At 44.1% G+C, this 19994-nt stretch overlaps 1 protein-coding gene across 3 annotated transcripts in view; it reads right to left on the bottom strand.

Annotated features, from left to right (window-relative positions):
* Positions 1 to 66: 66 nt before the first annotated feature.
* Positions 67 to 19994, bottom strand: part of LOC129868356 (angiomotin-like) — a 54306-nt gene continuing 34378 nt past the window's right edge. For all 3 annotated transcript variants that reach the window (XM_055942269.1, XM_055942270.1, XM_055942272.1), the window contains 8 exons: positions 19058 to 19202; positions 17210 to 17302; positions 15815 to 15960; positions 13903 to 14052; positions 10759 to 11087; positions 10216 to 10442; positions 9261 to 9515; positions 67 to 4828 (listed from right to left, as the gene is read on the bottom strand). In XM_055942269.1, coding sequence (XP_055798244.1) covers positions 4710 to 4828; positions 9261 to 9515; positions 10216 to 10442; positions 10759 to 11087; positions 13903 to 14052; positions 15815 to 15960; positions 17210 to 17302; positions 19058 to 19202 — 1464 coding nt within the window. In that variant the 3' untranslated portion in view covers positions 67 to 4709. The remainder of the gene's footprint in view (positions 4829 to 9260; positions 9516 to 10215; positions 10443 to 10758; positions 11088 to 13902; positions 14053 to 15814; positions 15961 to 17209; positions 17303 to 19057; positions 19203 to 19994) is intronic.

The raw sequence follows: 19994 nt of genomic DNA, 5'->3' as shown, positions 1-19994 counted from the left end.
CCACCCAATTTAAATCAATGTGTAGTATACATTCCAATAGAGCATAATGCACAGAACGAACATGAGTCACATTGTATATTTATTTATTTAAAAAATTAAATTAATTCTAAACCAAGAGAACTCACTTTCTGAAACATTTGGAAAGTCATTATTTGGAACATTGTCAAGAGAACATCATAGTGAAACCACACAGAAACGGCATGAGATGATTTTTGTATAAAAAAAAACAATCTTGATTAGAATTAATTTAATTCAACATGAATGGCGATTGTACAGCAGCGTCTATTGTATGGACTTTGTGAAAATGCACCAAAATACTAGAAGACCTTGCATCTTTAAAGATAGTTGGTGAGTTTACCAGTACCATCTGCAACTTGATTGATCACAAACATTAATACAAAGTTGGATGAGAATTATTCCCATCACCACACTGATAAGGCAGGTCTGCAGGCACTTATTGCTCACTTTGTGACTTAAACATGTAAATGTTAAACACTTGTAATATGAGAACTTGTGAAATTGTCTGTTGTTTAACAGTAATGGATACAGCACATATTTTTTGGCTCCTGGCTCAGAACACAGAGGGCCTTATGATTTAGGGTTGAAATTTGAAGCAAGACTCAAGGACTGGCCTTCGGGTGGGACAACAAAAAGTTGCCATCAGAACAGATTAAGTGGAATACCTTTGCTTTAAGAGTTGAATAAGTATAAATAACATTCTGAAGCTTCAGGTACAGGCTGGTACAGTCCCTGATAATGGGGACTTTGAAATGTCCATATGACTGTCAGTCATACCACGAGAGAACATTTAATGCTCTCCCAATAAGTTGAATATTAAAATCTATTGGCCTTTTGAAAATGTAACCATTGAACATTTTCGATTTACATACGGTAAAACAGCAAGTGCAACTGATAGCCATCCAAATGAGCCTAGGCAGGGATGGATTACCGAACGGGCACGCAGGGCATGTGTCCCCCACTTCCCCAAAAAACTAAAAATACATTTGGGGGGTTGGGGCCCCATGAGGTCAGGGGGCCCCCAAATAGTATATGGTAGCAAAATGTGTAGAATAGCAGGAAATTTGCTTTAAAACGGCAAAATCTTCTCAGCCTCATGGCAAAATGTGAATAAAAGCATGAGATATGCTATAAAACAGCAAAAACAAATCTCTGCCCCATGGCAAAAAGTGTAGAATTGCAGGAAATTAGCTTTAAAACGGCAACATTTTTTTTTAACCTCATGACAAATGTGTAGAATAGCATTATAAATGCCCGGAGGTCGGTGCCCCAAATGCGGTAGTCTGGCCTGAGCCTCAGCTGAAGTGTAACAACAAATTATTTTATTTTTTTAGCATTCAACTTCAGTCCCCACTTCCAGGGTCCATTGTCTATCCTGGACAGCCAACTTGACACTAGACAGGGAGAAAATGCCCCCTGTGCTGCAAATGTTACATTTTCAAAAACTGGAAATGTGCTTTTCATTTAGTTACAACACTGACATAGTTCTCTTAAACACTGGCCTACTAGCATCAGCCAGGTTGAAGAAATATAGATATGAGGGGACAGTTTGTTTGAGCAGGGGAAGTTCAAGTTCAACTTTTTTTCTTTTCTTTTCTTTTTTTAAATGCCCCCCTTGTAAACTTTTGAAACTACAGACAATAGTGGGTTCAAGCCAGGTGACCAGCTGGTGGAATGTTTATTTGGTCCCATATTTTTGGCTTTGGATTGGAAATGTTCACAACTGCTACCTAGATTGTGATGTGGGTGAATATTTCAAAGTCACTGTTAAAAAGTTGCTGACGTGATATATTATATGATCGTTGTCTGTAAAACGAGTTATAGATAAACTCATTCTGTTACCTTTGGTCAAAAGCAAGGGACGTGCAGTTATGAAACTGTCTTGGATTTCAACTGCTAACACTATTTTATCACCACATAGGCTGCACACAGCCAGACCAATTCTGATATTTTGCACATTTATTGGCAAAAGAGCTGATCTGATTGGTCAAAAGACCAATTAATGGAAAAAGATCAGAATTGGTCTGCTTTTAAACACAGCCATATAGTGTCATATACAGTGCATTCGGAAAGTAGTCAGATCCCTTCCCCTTTTCAAAATGTTGTTACGTTACAGCCTTATTCTAAAATTGATTAAATATAACTTTTTCCTCATCAAGATACACATACATTATAATGACAAAGCAAAAACAGGTTATCAATTTTTGCAAATCTAAAAAACAAATACCTTATTTACATAAGTATTCAGACCCTTTGCTGAGACTCTAAATTGAGCTCAGGTGCATCCTGTTTCCATTGATCATCCTTCAGATGTTTCTACAACTTGATTGGAGTCCACCTGTGATAAATTCGATTGATTGGACATGATTTGGAAAGGCACACACATGTCTATATAAGGTCCCACAGTTGACAGTGCATGTCTGAGCAAAAACCAAGCCATGAGGTCAAAGGAATTGTCGTTAGAGCGCCGAGACAGGATTGTGTCGAGACACAGATCTGGGGAAGGGTACCAAAACATTTCTGCAGCATTGAAGGTCCCCAAGAACACAGTGGCCTCCATCATTCTGATATGGAAGAAGTTTGGAACCACCAAGACTCTTCCTAGAGCTGGCCGCCTGGCAAAACTGAGCAATCGAGGGAGAAGGGCCTTGGCCAGGGAGGTGATCAAGAACCCGATGGTCACTCTGACAGAGATCCAGAGTTCCTCTGTGGAGATGGGAGAACCTTCCAAAAGGACAACTATCTCAGCAGCACTACCATTCAGGCCTTTATGGGAGAGTGGCCAGACAGAAGCCACTCTTCAGTAAAAGGCACATGACAGCCTGCTTGGAGTTTGCCAAAAGGCACCTAAAGGACACTCAGACCATGAGAAACAAGATTCTCTAGTCTGATGAAACCAAGATTGAACTATTTGGCTGAATACCAAGTGTCACGTCTGGAGGAAACCTGGCACCATCCCTACGGTAAAGCATGGTGGTGGCAGCATCATACTGTGGGGAAGTTTTTCAGAGGCAGGGACTGGGAGACTAGTCAGGATCGAGGGAAAGATGAATGGCTCAAAGTAGAGAGAGATCCTTAATGAAAACCTGCTCCAGAGCTCTCAGGACCTCAGACTGGGTGGAACGTTTACCTTTCAACAGAACAACGACCCTAAGCACACAGCCAAGACAATGCATGTGTGGCTTCGGGACAAGTCTCTGAATGTCCTTGAGTGGCCCAGCCAGAGCCCGGACTTGAACCCGATCAGAGACACCTGAAAATAGCTGTGCAGCGACGCTCCCCATCCAACCTGACAGAGCTTGAGAGGATCTGCAGAGAAGAATGGGATAAACTCCTCAAATATAGGTGTGCCAAGCTTGTAGCATCATACCCAAGACAACTCGAGACTGTAATCGCTGCCAAAGGTGCTTCAACAAAGTACTGAGTAAAGGGTCTGAATACTTATGTAAATGTAATATTTTTAAAAAATATCCCGAAAATCTCTAAAACCTGTTTTTACTTTGTCATTATGCAGTATTGTGTGCAAATTGATGAGGGAAAAAAACTATTTAATCCATTTTAGAATAAGGCTGTAATGTAATTTCTTTGGGAAAAAGTCAAGGGGTCTGAATACTTTCAAATGCTCTGTATATACACAATGCCAATCAAGCTTGTAAATTAGAAGGACAGGTAATTACCAGAATGTCTGATCGTTGCATAAACTAGAAGTTAAAATCCCAACAGACTATTTTAGGCCTAAAATATTTTGAAGCAAGTCTGGGCGGAAGACCCTAACCAAACCCAGCTAGACTGGAATGAATTACACTTAACAGGTATGGTGGAGAACCTTATAACTGAAGCATAGGCACATTGGTGAACACCAAACCTCTTCTACTGTACTTCAAAGAGACTGACCCCATCCAGTGGGGTCACACATGCAGCACATTGGACCACAGTAGAAAGGTGTGATTCTCACTCCCCTATGTTCTCCACTGTGACATGTGATGCTGGGCCCCCAATACTTTAAAGAGTGCATTGTGGTCCTTGGCTGGCAGTGCCATGTAACTGAATGGCTTCTAAAAACCTATTCCATTCGGTTCAGTTAAATGATACACATGCCATACACACAGTATCTAAAATCAGTATTTACAGGTTAAAATAATGTTTTGTAGTTTACAATATATCTTTGATTACCCAAGTGCCACATCTAACATTGGTAAATAATGTACTACCACACATAAATAAGAATACTTAAGTCAGACTAAATGTTAAAAAAGAACGTTTTGAAACACACTCAGAAAAATAAGTAGTGCAATAAATGCAATGGTAGCCAATAAATTTGGTCCAAGGGGGCTAGTTAACCAATAGCCTCCAGCAACACTGTACAAGAGAGTTAACTGATCATTCTGATGACACTAAAACCTCCCGACTCAAACTGTACGTGGTATTAATTAAAACACGGTATTGTTCATTAAAAACACATCTAGAAAAATAGTGCATTTTAACACACCCTAGTTAAACACCAGACATCTATTTAAACACCAAACATATATTTTTTTTAAATGAAAATAAGTAATCCTTCACCTATTTTGAAAGTGTGTGTATGAAGGTGTTTAGTGTGTGAGTGTGTTGATAGAGCACAAACACACATTGTCCTCCCATCCTGTCCTGTGACCTATAGAGGCCACGGTTCAGAGGTCAGGGGTTGAGGTTCAGATGAGGACCTCCACCATGTCGTTGTCCAACTCCTGTTGGGAGGCTGATGGGGGCTGGGGGTGGGACTGCACAGGGGCGCGCCTCTCCAGGGTACTGCTATGGAACACAGGCACATCTACAGACAAACAGGGAGAAGGTCAGTCAACTGATCAAAGGGAATGTATACCCCCAAAACAAAGACTCATCATAGTCCCCAATCCCCATATAGATCACTACTCTTGACCACAGCCACATATAGTGCCCTCAGAAAGTATTCATACCCCTTGACTTATTCAACATTTTGTTGTGTTACAGCCTGAATTCAAAATGGATTAAATAGATTTTTTCCCCCTCACCCATCCCCTACACACAATACCCCATAATGACAAATTAAAAACATGTTTTTAGAAATTGTAGCAAATTTATTGAAAATGAAATACAGAAATATATAATTTACATAAATGTAATACTTTGTAGAAGCACCTCGGGCAGCAATTACAGCTGTGAGTCTTTCTAGGTAAGTCTCTAAGAGCTTTCCACACCTGGGTTTTGCAACATTTGGCCATTCCTCTTTTCAAAATTCTTCAAGCCCTGTCAAATTGGTTGTTGATCATTGCTAGACAACCATTTTCAGGTCTTGCCATAGATTTTCAAGCAGATTTAAGTCAAAACTGTAACTCGGCCATTCAGGAACATTCACTGGCTTCTTGTAAGCAACTCTGTTGTGTAGATTTGGCCTTGTGTTTTAGGTTATTGTCCTGCTGAAAGGTGAATTCATCTCCCAGGTCTTTGGTGGAAAGCAGACAAACAGGTTTTCCTTGAGGATTTTGCCTGTGTGTCACGCCCTTAATAAGGCTCTCTATGTCTCTATTTGGTTTGGTCAAGGTGTGATTTGGGGTGGGAATTCAATGTTTTTGTTTTCTATAATTTTGTATTTCTATGTTTTGGCCGGGTATGGTTCTCAATCAGGGACAGCTGTCTATCGTTGTCTCTGATTGGGAACCATACTTAGGTAGCCCTTTTTCCTCCTTTCTTGTTGGGAAGTTAACTTTATTTGTGGCACTATAGCCTTAAGCTTCACGGTCGTTTTTTGTATTGTTTATTGTTTTTGTCGGCGTCATCCTAATAAAAAGGAATATGTAGGCTCACGACGCTGCGGTTTGGTCCAGTTCTTTTGACGGCCGTGACAGAACCTCCCACCACCAATGGACCAAGCAGCGTGGCCAGGAGTATGAGACAACCTGGGAGGAGGTAGAGAGGTGGTCGGTCGACCCAGGGAGCGTGCCAGAGCCCGCCTGGGATTCAATTGAGCAGTGCGAAGAAGGATACCGGAGAATGGAGTCGGCGAGACGTACACGGTTAGCGAGGAAGTACGAGAGGCAGCCCGAAAATATTTTTTGGGGGGGACACACAAGGAGATTGGCTGAGTCAGGTTGGAGACCTGAGCCAACTCCTCGTGCTTACCGTAGCGAGCGTCGTACTGGTCAGGCACCGTGTTATGCGGTGGAGCGCACGGTGTCTCCAGTGCTCGTTCACAGCCCGGTGCACTACATCCCAGCTCCCCGCATCTGCCGGGCTAGGGTGAGCATCCAGCCAGGACGGATGGTGCCGGCTTAGCGCGCCTGGTCTCCAGTGCGTCTCTTCGGTCCAGGATATCCTGCGCCGGCTCTGCGCACCCTGTCTCCGGTACGTCTGCACAGCCCAGTGCGTCCTGTGCCAGCGCCCCGCATTTGCAGGGCGAAGATAACCACCCATCAAGGACGGGTTGTGCAGGCTCTAAGCTCGAGACCTCCAGTGCGCCTCTACGGCCCAGTGTATCCGGTGCCTCTGCCAAGGACAAAGCCTCCTGTATGTCTCTCCAGCCTGGTGAGTCCTGTGCCTGCGCCCAGAACTAAACCTCCAGTGATGATCCATGGCAAGAAGCCTCCAGTGATGATCCATGGCACGAAGCCTCCAGTGATGATCCATGGCACGAAGCCTCCAGTGATGATCCATGGTAAGAGGCCTCCAGTGATGATCCATGGCAAGAAGCCTCCAGTGATGATCCATGGCACGAAGCCTCCAGTGAGGAGTCATGGCACGAAGCCTCCAGCGACGGTCTCCAGTCCGGGTAACACAACGAGGGTGCCCAATCCGGGGCCCGCAACGAGGGTGCCCAGTCCGGGGCCCGCAGCGAGGGTGCCCAGTCCGGGGCCCGCAGCGAGGGTGCCCAGTCCGGGGCCCGCAGCGAGGGTGCCCAGTCCGGGGCCCGCAGCGAGGGTGCCCAGTCCGGGGCCCGCAGCGAGGGTGCCCAGTCCGGGGCCCGCAGCGAGGGTGCCCAGTCCGGGGCCCGCAGCGAGGGTGCCCAGTCCGGGGCCCGCAGCGAGGGTGCCCAGTCCGGGGCCCGCAGCGAGGGTGCCCAGTCCGGGGCCCGCAGCGAGGGTGCCCAGTCCGGGGCCCGCAACAAGGGTACCCAATCCGGGGTCGGCGATGAGGGTCTCCGCACTAGAGGTGCCACCAAAGTGGGGTGAGCCAGTGGTGGAGCGGGGTCTGCGTCCCGCACCTGAGCCGCCGCCGCGGATAGATGCCCACCCAGACCCTACCGGATCAGGTTTTGCGGCCGGAGTCCGCACCTTGGGGGGGGTACTGTCACGCCTTGACCTTAGAGAGCCTTTTTATGTCTCTATTTGGTTTGGTCAGGGTGTGACTTGGGGTGGGCATTCTATGTTTTTGTTTTCTATGATTTTGTATTTCTATGTTTTGGCCGGGTATGGTTCTCAATCAGAGACAGCTGTCTATCGTTGTCTCTGTTTGGGAACCATACTTAGGTATCCCTTTTCCCTCCTTTCTTGTTGGGAAGTTAACTTTATTTGTGGCACTATAGCCTTAAGCTTCACGGTCGTTTTTTGTATTGTTTATTGTTTTTGTCGGCGTCATCCTAAATAAAAGGAATATGTAGGCTCACGACGCTGCGCTTTGGTCTACTTCTTACGACGGCCGTGACATTGTGCTTAGCTCCCGTCGGTTCATTTTTTCCCCTAAAAAGTGTCCCAGTCCTTATCGATTACAAGCATACCCATAGCATGATGCAGCCACCATTATGCTTGAAAATATGGAGAGTTGTACTCGGCATTGTGTTGTATTGGATTAGCCCCAAACATAACACTTTGGATTCAGGACAAAAAATGTATTGTTTTGCCACATTTGTTGGAGTATTACTTTAGTGCCTTGTAGCAAACAGGATGCACATTTGGAATATTTGTATTCTGTATAGGCTTCCTTCTTTTCACTCTGTCATTTAGGTTAGTCTTGTGGAGTAACTACAATGTTGTTGATCCATCCTAAGTTTTCTCCTATCATGGCCATTAAACTCTGTCACTATTTTAAAGTCACCATTGGCCTCATGGTGAAATCCCTGAGCGGTTTCCTTCTTCTCAGGCAACTGAGTTAGGAAAGACACCTATATCTTTGTAGTGACTGGGTGTATAGATACACCATTCAAAGTGTAATTAATAACTTCACCATGTTCAAGGGGATATACCAATAGGTGCCCTTCTTCGCGAGGCATTGGAAAACCTCCCTGGTCTTTGTGGTTGATTCTGTGTTTGAAATTCACTGCTCGACTGAGGGGCCTTACAGATAATTGTATGTGCAGGGTACAGAGATAAGATAATCATAAAAAATCCTGTTAAACATTGTGACTTGTTAAGCATGTTTTTACTTCTGAACTTATTTACTGTCGGGCTTTCATAACAAAGGGGTTGGATACGGATAGTCTCAAGACATTTCAGCTTTTCATTTTGTATTCATTTGTAACTTTTACATTATGGGGTATTGTGTGTAGGTCAGTGAAATTGTTATAAACAAATGTTATATTCAGACTAACACAACAAAATGTGGAAAAAATCAAGGAGTGTGAATACTTTCTGAAGGCACTGTAAGTAGTGCACTCTAAAGGGAATAGGTGATTTGCCTTAGAGAAAATAATATCCAGCACACTATATTTGATAGGATGTTTGACCCCAAATTACCCATCCAGAGCATCTGACCCACTCTCGCTTATCCACTTCCCCTCCAGCTACTGTATTGGTTTCATAACTCCACTTCTTTATATGGTTGAAACAAATGTGTAGTTCTTGGATTATTTCTTGAATTAGTCTCGCAACACGTCAAAACAGATTTTAAACAAAAGGGTATTTGTTCTTGGTTAGATCATTTTCCTAGAAACGATTCAGGTCAGTCTATTGCCTGAAGTGATGGGCCACACTGACAATCACAAGTGTTGTTTGCCATTCTGCAGAGTTAACACTGCACATTGCAGCTGCATCCTCATGGGTCAGGTCTAATTCAACGTTTATATTTCTCAAATTGCAGACAGCAAACACTCAATATTAACTGGGTCTTACTCTGGACCCTAGTTAAAGGCTATAATTAAAGCCTATAATTAGGACCTGTGGTCAGGAAAAATCCCTGGCCCTACTTGTGTCCACAGCAGACTACACTAATGTGGAGCATTGATCTAAAACGTATTGAATGTAATATACTATAACATAGCCCTAAAGCTGGCAGCTTGCCCTGTCCTACTGTACCTGCGATGCGGTCTGGTATGTAAACAGGGCTGGGGCTGGAGAGTCGGCTTGGCAGGGTCATGCTCTGCAGGGCTGGGGTGCTGGGCTTGCTGTTAGCCTCCTGACCCTGGCTCTGGCCCTTGTCTGTCTGAGTGCAGCTGTCCCTGCTGCCTGTCTTAGAGTGACCCCCTGTCAGGGGCAGGACCGGAGAGGGAGATGACGAGATGGACTCTGTCCTCAGAGAGTCAGTACGGTACTCTGGACCCAACAGAACTCCTGAGGGGAGAGAACAGAGGAAACCTGTTAGATATGTGGTGATGCTGGGTTACTAATGACAAGCTCTCAAGTTTTTTATTCATGCACATGGAAGCAAGTTGAAGTAGATAGTAACACACAGTACATTCAGAATACACACAACAAGCAGCATTCATTCAGTCCCTACTGAAAATATAAAATCTGAGTGAGCCAGTAGCACAGCACCATTGCATAATATTTAACTTCCCACCCTCCTTCAAGACCACCCGATTGTTATTCAGCCTGATGATTACTACTGAACTGTACATTCCATACCCACAGCTGACAACCATTCATGTCCTTGACACCCTCCATACCCCTTTGTCTGTCCATCATCACGTCCTGACTAACACATCTGAGGCCTGTGAATCAACTTCCTGTACTCTCCCTGCCCTCTTCCCCCGAAACAGACTTCCAGTTGTTGTTCCTCTACCATGCATCTGAAATGACACCCTATGCCACTTATAGTGCAGTACTTTTCACAAGAGCCCTAGGCTGAGTCTAGTCAAAAGTAGTGCACTATATTGTATATAAGGAATAATGTGTAATTAGAAATCTCTCCTCAAGTCTGCTGTTCCAGTATCTACCCCACTCAATTCAAATATAAGAAGGGAAAACTTAAAATAGCCTTTGTTATGTGGCACATCACACAACATAACATGAAAACCAATAGCATTCGCACCCAGGCTGCCCTTCCAGCTGCTGTCCTTGCGCTCCTCTGTGATGGGTGAGCTGCTGAGGCCAAGGCTGTGGGAGAGCAGGCCCGAGCCCCCCGTGTTGGCGATGGACATCAGGGACTTGGAGGGCCGCATGATGGCCTGGTCCTTGTTGGGATCCTTCCTGGAACGCTGATGGAGCACCTTGATCATGGCATCCTTCTCTATGATCTGGGCGTGCAGGTTCTTGATCCTTTGGGACGGGACATGAGTACAGTTACTCAAATAAAAGGAAGTCCAACATCCTGTAATGTGCAGAATGCATTACACGTACCGTGAAGACTTCTATTGTGTTCTGTATGACCAGTAAGAACAATGGGAGTTATAGACTGGGTTTGACTGGGGTCATGGTTGCTTTGCTGTACTGAGGTTATGGGGGTAGGGTAAGTGGTTGTGTTAGGCTGTTAAAGATAGTATCTGTATAGTGGTCTGTAGAGAATATATTTAATATTATATCAAATTTAAACGCTTCTCCAGGCATTCCAAAGATCAAACACACAGGTATTTACCTGCTTTCCATGTCTAGACAGCGGCGGTTGGCCATGAGGATTTCCTCCTCCTCCTTCTGGATACGAGCCTCCACTGACAACTGCTGCTCATAGCTGTTGCTGGGGGAGTGGCTTATCACCGACGACAATGTGTCCCTCTGGGTGGCGACAGAGGCGGCAGCGTCCAGGGCAAACTGCCTCATAACGCTCTCCTCCAGGTATTTCTGCTCCCACTTGGTCATGTCTGCCTCCAGAGCCAGGATTCTCTCCTCCTTCTCCCTCAGGTGCTCCATCAGGGCCGTGGCACTGTACTCCTGACCACTGCTGCTGCTCTGGGAGCCACCTTGTCTCTGGATGGGGGGAGCGGAGACAATGGGGGTGGAAGGTATGGTCGTCAGTAAACCTCACAATTATTCAAGAGCTCAACTGCCATCCAAGTGAGGTATCAACTTGCAGTCACAGGCACTTATGCATTTGTAATACACACAACTGCTGTCTAAACCATGGCCCCATTGGTACGCGGAATTCCATCGGGGTACGCCAAATAAAAATGTTATTCACATTTTCAAACAGTCCATTTAGATTTTCCAACGGGGCTATACATTTGGGTGATGTTATTTTCTCACCTGAGTAGCCCTGTTTCACTGCCAAAAATAAAATTAAACCATCTAGTGTTCAGCGAAATAACAACAATCTCAAATACAGGTGTCACGACTTCCACCGAAGGTGGTTCCTCTCCCTGTTCGGGCGGCGTTCGGCGGTCGGCGTCGCCGGTCTACTAGCCATCATCGATCCTTTTTTCCTTTTACGTTTGTTTTGTCTTTGGTTCTTTCACACCTGGTTTCATTTGCTTTAATTTCTGTGTGTATAATTACCCCTGTTGCCTGCCTAGGTGTGCGGGATTATTTGTGTAATGTTGCTCGTTAAGGTTGTGCCTTATTTGTTTTCACGTATTATACCAAGTGTGTGTAAGTTTAGGAGCGTTGTTTTTTCCTCCTTCCGTGAGTACTGGTTTCTCTGTAGTCGAGGGCATTTATTTTGGTATTGTACCTGACCTATATGTTTGTGGACTTGCCTATTAAAAAACGCATCTCGGATATCTCTGCTCTCCTGCGTTTGACTCCTTCACCTACCTCTAAACACAATCTCGTATCAACAGGCAGGAGATGTTTTGAAACAATTACTGCTTCGCATACAAGCCAGTGAATTCTATGCGTTACAGCTGGATGTGTCAACAGACGTGGCGGGCCTGGCACAGCTCCTGGTATATGTCCGTTACGTTTATAGGGGGGGGGGGGGGGGGTCAATTAAGGAAGACATCCTCTTCTGCAAACCACTGGAAACAAGGACAACAGGAGAGGATATTTTTAAAGTACTGGACAGCTTTGTGACATCAAATGGACTTTGGTGGTCAAGATGTGTTGGTATCTGTACTGATGGCGCAAAATGACAGGGAGACAGTTGCTCCCGACATCACTTGTTTACACTGCAGTATCCACTGAGAGGCTCTTGCTGACAAAAGAATGCCTGACAGCTTGAAAGATGTTTTGGACACTACAGTGAAAATGGTTAACTTTGTTAAAGCAAGGCCCCTGAACGCTCATATTTTCTGCATTATGCAATGATATGGGCAGCGACCATATAATGCTTTTACAACATACAGAACATACATACTGATTATCAAGGGGCAAAGTATTGACACTTTTTTTTATTTAATTGAGAGACGAGCTTAAAGTTTTCTTTACTGACCCTCATTTTCACTTGTCTGACCGCTTGCATGATGATGAGTTTCTCACACGACTGGCCTATCTGGGTGATGTTTTTTCTCGCCTGAATCTCGCCTGAATCTGATCTGAATCTAGGATTACAGGGACCCTCCGCAACTACATTCAATGTGTGGGACAAACTTAAGGCTATAATTAAGAGGTTGGAGCTCTTCTCTGTCTGCATTAACAAGGACAACACAGGTCTTTCCATCATTGTAAGATTTTTTGTGTGCTAATGAACTCAAGCTAACAGACAATGTCAAATGTGATATAGTGAATCACTTGAGTTGGGTGCGCAATTACGCAGGTACTTCCCGAAACGGACGACACAAACAACTGGATTCATTATCCCTTTCATGCCTTGCCTCCAGTCCACTTACCGATATCTGAACAAGAGAGCCTCATCAAAATTGCAACAAGTTCTGTGAAAATGGATTAATCAGAAGCCACTGCCAGATGTTTGTGTTCAGAGTATCAGAGTGTTAAGTGTTGCAACCACGTACCTATGTGAGTGAGAGTGGATTCTCAGCCCTCACTAGCATGAAAACTAAATACAAGCACAGACTGTGTGAAAAATGATTTAAGACTGAGACTCTCTCCAATACAACCCAACATTGCAGAGTTATGTGCATCCTTTCAAGCACACCCTTCTCATTAACCTGTGGTGAGTTATTCACAATTTTTGATGAACAAATAAGGTTTTATATGTAAGATGGTTAAATAAAGAGCAAAAATATGATTATTATTATATTATTATTTGTGCCCTGGTCCTATAAGAGCTCTTTGTCACTTCCCACGAGCCGGGTTGTGACAAAAACTCACACTCATTCTTATGTTAAATACATGTATCATATAGTGTGTGTGTGACACGCTTACAATGATGACAAAAAACAACATTTGAGAGTGTGCTGACCCTGGTGCTAGAGAGGGTACGCAGCTGGAGGTTAAAGGTTTGAAGGGGTACGGGACTATAACAAGTTTGGGAACCACTGGCCTATGGCAACACTGGCTGGTAGAGAGACAGGGCTACAAGTCTGTCTGTAGTCTTTGTTGACCAGGCAGTCCATCTTCTCCCAAAGGCTTGACTGGAATATACATATGGCTGCTCTTCCTCTTTCTCTCCCTCCGCAGACAGAACCTCTGGTGTTCTGTGAGCTGCAACATTTCCCCCACATTCCCAACATCCCCCTGGTCTGAATGACCTGGCTGCGCTTAAGTAATAGGAAAACATTCTGTGGTGCTTTGCTTGGACACACAGGAAGAGATAATGGAATTTATGGAAGAGAACATTTTGGGAGAGAAAGAGCCTGAAATTCTGGGTCAGAACGCCCCGCTAACGCTGACTGCAGCTGAGACACTGCTTTGTTTCCGTGTCTTTAACACACCGTGTGTGTCTCACCTGCTGCATGCGCAGTGACTCCAGCTCCCTCTCCAGCCGTGTGCGTAAGCGGTGCTCCAGCTGCTCTCTCTTCTCACAGGCAGCCTGGAGCTGGGCCAGGGCCTGCTGCATGCGCTCCACCTTCTCCACATACACCTGCTTCTTCTTCAGCTTCAGCCAGGAAGACAAAACACACAGACAGGATGTGGTCAGGGCACAGAAAGGAAGTAGACAGGAAGTAGGGAGTTTGCATTTCATTCCAGAAACCTGACTGGGTTGGTGAAAGCAATACTTTCACCTTCTTTGCGCCACAATATAATTGCTGTCAACTATTCAGTCCTATTAGGTATTTGACAATGAGTGAAATACGACCAGGGAGGAGACAGGGAAACAGGTGCCCCATTTCGTCCAAACAACCCCACCCAGTGACCAACCCCAACAGCCCACTCCAAGATAATGCAGTTATTGTGTACCCGATGCCTATGTCTCAAAGTCCCTCTGCACTGCAGTCCCTTTGAACTGCAACAGGAGATATAACTGTGGCTCCACTCAATAGACTGATTTAGCTCAGGGAGACTCTCTGTAAAGAAAGAGAGGAAAAGAGAGAAAGAGGGAGAAATAGAGAAGCATATACAATGTTCCCACACAGAGGAGAGAGAGAGAGCAGGCGAAGAATCTGGCCCTGTTCAGAGCTTTCATGGCAGATATAAAACTCAAACTCGACAGCCTTTGTTCGAGGAAACAAGCAGGCGTTTGTGGTGGTGCCGGGCAGAAGAAGTGGAGCAGCCCTGTGCTTTTTAGGACACTACCGGTTCGTTTCCCGCTCCACTCAGCCCGCTGGCTAACTGGCCCTCTGGGCTGTGGCCAGGCTATTTCAGACACATTACCAGCCAACAAACAGAACCTACCAGCCAGGGGCATCAATGCTCAGAGCAGCTCCAGTTTTCCACAGGGGAGTTCTGTCCAGGCCCACACAAGGCCACAGAGGCCTTTTGCATTTCTCTGGCCTCTAGTAGGCTAGACCAGCGGCAAGGCTGGGGTGATTTACCCTCTAGTCATCAGGGACAGCTATCTGCTCACTGTAGTGGGACATACTGATCTTATCAGAAACACTGACTTCTGAGGGAAGCAACTTCAAAGAGGAAGGATCTTTATTTGTGGGATTGTTTGTGATTTTCACTGTTTTGGATCTGAGGACTAGTAGTAGTTGCTTCGTTAACACGAAATTATGTTATGAGTAAATATAAACCCACTTTGCAATCTTCCATCTTAAACAGTGCAAACCAACCCCATGGATCACAACTGAACGCATACCAGACCCTGTCTTCAGCCAATAATGTAATCCATACCAGGTGATAGGATGGATGACATTGTGGTTCAATATTGACATTATCAGGCTATCAAGCTCAATGGTGACACAACCAGAAAAAGACAGGGAAGATTGTTAGATTATTTTACGCTCAACAGAAAGTCATGCATGCCTATGCTGAACTGGTAAACTGGTACGGTGATTTTCAAGTCGTGTGAGCATGATAAGTGGTTTCCACTAGATTCCACAGCCAAAGTCAAAATGGTCTATCGTGAAATTCATGAAAACAGACATTTGCTTTTTGGCCATGATAAACATGGGTGAAATTAGCGGAAGGGGTTTGGCCGAGAGTTTCCGTTTGCGAGGGAGGAGACTTCGCTTCCTTCCTTTCCACAAAGGTCGTCATAATTGTTATTGACATCCCCCCCAGAAGAAAAAACTAATTGACAAACTTTCGTGAGAGAACTTGACTTCTGGATAACCGAGAATACCTCAAGCTCAATCAACTGAACTAATGCCAGGATGAATTCAAGTATCCAAGACATTTCTGATATCACCTATTCATGAAGCAACAGTGAGAACATTATGATACATAAAGCTTGTTAGACTAAGTCAGATCCTCACCTCCTCCTCTAGTTTGACTACTTTGGCCTGGGCGTTGTTGAGAGCCTGGTCTCTAATCTCAATGTGTCGTCTCTGGTCGTCCGTGGTGGAGTGCAGGGCGTTCAGCTCTATCTCCAGCTTCTCCTTCTCACGCACCGTCTCTTTGTCTGGGAGACACATACACAACACACTGAGGACTAGCCCTCTGAAGAAGGGATCTTCCTTTCATTTACTAAAGTAGTTATGTCATGAGCTTACTTTTTGCTCTGATGAAGGTCTGATGACCGAAAGCTCAGTCTAATAAATGTAAAATTGTACATTGATCCTGAGTGTGCGAATGTTCCTTTTCATTAACTAAACATCATAAACAAATGTGTTTTGTGTGTGTGTGTGTCATTGTTGTTAAATGCCCAGTGCAGTCAATAACGTGATTTTCCTGTGTTGTATATACACTGAGAACACAAAACATTGTATAAAAATGTTTCATGACATAGACTATCCAGGTGAAATCTATGATCCCTTATTGATGGCACCTGTTAAATCCACTTCAATCAGTGTAGATGAAGGGGAGGAGACAGTTGAGACATTGATTGTGTATGTGTGCCATTCAGAGGGTGAACAGGCAAGACAAAAGGTTTAAGTGCCTTTAAACAGGGTATGGTAGTACATGTCAGGCGCACTGATTTGTGTCAAGAACTGCAATGCTGCATGGTTTTTCACGCTCAACAGTTTCCCGTGTGTATCAAGAATGGTCCACCACCCAAAGGACATCCAGCCAACTTGACACAACTGTGGGAAGCATTGGAGTCAATATGGGTCAGCATCCCTGTTGAACGCTTTCGACACCTTGTAGGGTCCATGCCCTGACAAATTTAGGCTGTTCTGAATGCAAAGGGGGTGGTGAATACTGTGAAATTTATGATAATGCCCTTTTCGTTTAAGAGCTGTTTGAAAAGACAGTGACATTTCTGCCTGTTTTGGTGGGATGGATTTTGGCCTGCCTGGTGGTAAATTAGTTAATAGACCAATAAGAAAGAGAGTTCCAAACCTCTGCCAATAACAGAGAGTTTTAAGGTTCCCCCTCCCCACTCAAACCACTCACAGACAGTCCTAGCAAAATGTATCTTTGCTAAGAAGCTATTTTTGTTTCTTTTTGACCATTTTAATTGAACACAATCACAGTACGGTACCTAATTGTTAACCAGAAATGATTTGATATTGAGATAAGAATGGCCTCATTGACTTAAATGACATTTCTAGTGGATGCGTAGTGTTCTACAGTACATGAACCCCAGACCCTTTTCCTGGTTATGTCCTTACTGATGAGGCCACACAGAGGTATGTTCAGACTGGATGTAGAATGTTGGAGAGGCCTGGCCTGGTGTTCCCTGGTAGCTGTGTTAGTGATGTACTCACTCTGGGTGAGTAGCTGAGAGATGGTCTTGCGGGTGTCTTCCGATCCCTCACACTCCTTAGCAGCTAGCTGTTTGTTGGCAGTTTCCATACGCTCTGCCACAGAGAATGTCATTGCCAAAGTCAGGTCAGAGCCAGCCTGAGGGTCTAGTGGCCAAAGAGACACACTGTGCACACTCAAATGCCCGTGAACACACACATACATGCAAACTTGTGTGCGCGTACACAAAGGCATACCCAAATATGCTCTAATTCTCATAAATCAAATCTTTGCAGGAAATTAGATCATAGAATGGCAAGACAACATGTTAAAACTGGGGAATTAAGCTCCTTAAAGAACACACTGTTAAACTCCTTGCAGAGTTGCACATTCAATGTGGTCAGCCTCTAGTTAATATGCAGGATATGCATGCTATGTATGGGGATTTTGGTGCTATTAAACAGCTCAAACAGACTTTCGACATACAGCTCTGTGATTGTGTAAATGTAGCCATACAGACAGCGGGGCCATGGATTAAAGTGAATATGGAGGTGGAGGGAATTCACAATCCCCTGAAGAGAATTTAATAGGCCTGGACTCGGAGTCGATGTGGAACTCAAGTTCTTAAGATCCAAACCTTCGTTCCACGCACATAAAACGCCTTGGGGCCCGGTTGCTCAGCAAAATAGAGCAAACAAAAACCAAACAATAACTTTACATGCACACATCTCCCCGCAGAGGGAGAGGAGGAGGTTCTCATTCTCATTCTCTAATGGAGTCATGAGAAAATTGGCCTGAAACAAAAAACAGGACATTATTTCTGTTCCAAACGTTAAAATAATATTTAGTTGAGAGTTAAGTCAACCAGGCTGGGCCATGAAACATCCAGAGAGAGCATTCCAGAAACAAATATTCAGTTGTTTCATTTCCATTCCCTGTGTTTCTCAAAACACAACAATGAGTGGGGTATACATTTACGCTAAACCCCCGAAAGTGAAGCAAGATATCAATTTCACATGTATAAGGCTGCCAATACGATAGGAGAAAAAAAGAGAGGAAGTAGAGACCTAAAAAAAGGTTTCTATGTGATTTGTTGTGAAAGCATGGAATCTCCCAATGGACCCGGTCTGGGCAGGGAGTCATGGACCCGATCTTGGCAGGGGGCCATGAATGGAGGTTTTTCTTTCCTCTGTAGGACTGAAGAGCTTAGTGAGGTAGAAACTAGAGACATGAAACTGCCCCCACCCCCTGTGCTTCAGCTCAGAGCTTCCTACAGAAACAGAGAGTGAAGATTGGAGCTCGAGGGGTCTTTCGTCTGCTTTATAGTAAGTTATGAAGTTGAGACTTTGGACTGCCTGTAAACACTAACATAGCCCATTGATTGATCATATTGATTAATTGACAGATCGAGCAATTGATTGCGCTTTTACTTTTTCTCTGTGCCACAGTAAATGCACAGTAGTACAATTATGAACAAGACCAGTTTCAACATCACAGCTCGTAAACCGCACCAGGCAAAATTGGTGAAAGCTGTCCTCAGAAAATCTATTCAAATCAAACATACCAGTGCAATCAATGCAAACCAAACACAGCTTCTGAACATGAATAAATATTACTGAACAAATATGCAGGCAATGCTGTTGAGGTATCCCAAATCTAATGCAGAAAGGACACACCACACACTTTTTCCTACTAAAAAGTAGTTTTCCCCCCAATAAATGTAGTATGGAATAGACTTCATCTACTGCCATAAATCCATGAACAAGTATCCTTTGAACATTAAACTATTATTTTGACCAGCAGGACCTGGTAACCTACATAATGGATATGTATGCATGCCATGGTCATTCCAGCTGATTGTGACCTCTTACCTCTGAGGTCCCTGTTGAAGTCGTGCAGCCTGCGCACCTCCAGCTCCAGCTTGTTCCTCATGGTCTTCTCCAGAGCCTCCCTTTTAGTGGATGACTTGGCCAGGTTTTCGTAGGCCTCCGAAACCAACGTGATCTCTGTCTCCAACTGACCAGGGAGAGAAAGGGGGGAAAGAGAGAGAGAGAGAGAGAGAAGGGGGGGGGGGGGGGTTATGCCCAATTCCAAATCCACCCCTAGCCACTTCTGTGGATCTAAAAGGATTATATGAATTTAAGTAATATTTTTTTTATTTTTTTTTTATTTAACCTTTATTTAACCAGGTAGGCAAATTGAGAACACGTTCTCATTTACAATTGCGACCTGGCCAAGATAAAGCAAAGCAGTTCGACACATACAACAACACATAGTTACACATGGAGTAAAAACAAACATATAGTCAATAATACAGTGAAAAAAATAAAAAAATAAGTCTACAGTATATACATATACGTATATATACATATACATATACATATACAATATGGCAGAAGAGGGCAAGATGGATAAATAACCACACTGCTTATACCCATCCAAACCTTTCAGATCTACATGAAGTGCCCAACATAGTGACTTTCAGGGTTGTAACAGATTTTTTTTTAACAAACTATAATCTGTTATGTTACCAGCAAAAATATTGTAATCTGATTACAGATACTTTTGAAAAAACTAGATGATTACTTTCAAATTCAGAAACTATTTGACACCTTTCTGTTTTCTCAATGACATTCAATTCAACATTGAAAAAAATGCACACATTTAAGTTTGTTCCTGCCTGATTGAGTCTGACGACAAATCACATTATGATGACACACCAAATGCATTTGACGGATCGCAGTAATAGGCTTTTGTAGGCTAAAGTCCAAGTTATGTCTTCCAATTGTGGTCTAGCCTACGGGCGAT

This window comes from Salvelinus fontinalis, chromosome 13 (genome assembly GCF_029448725.1).
Source record: "Salvelinus fontinalis isolate EN_2023a chromosome 13, ASM2944872v1, whole genome shotgun sequence".
NCBI classification, from domain to species: Eukaryota; Metazoa; Chordata; class Actinopteri; order Salmoniformes; family Salmonidae; genus Salvelinus; species Salvelinus fontinalis.
Note: the sequence above shows the minus strand (reverse complement) of the source record. Positions and strands in the feature narration are given on the sequence as shown.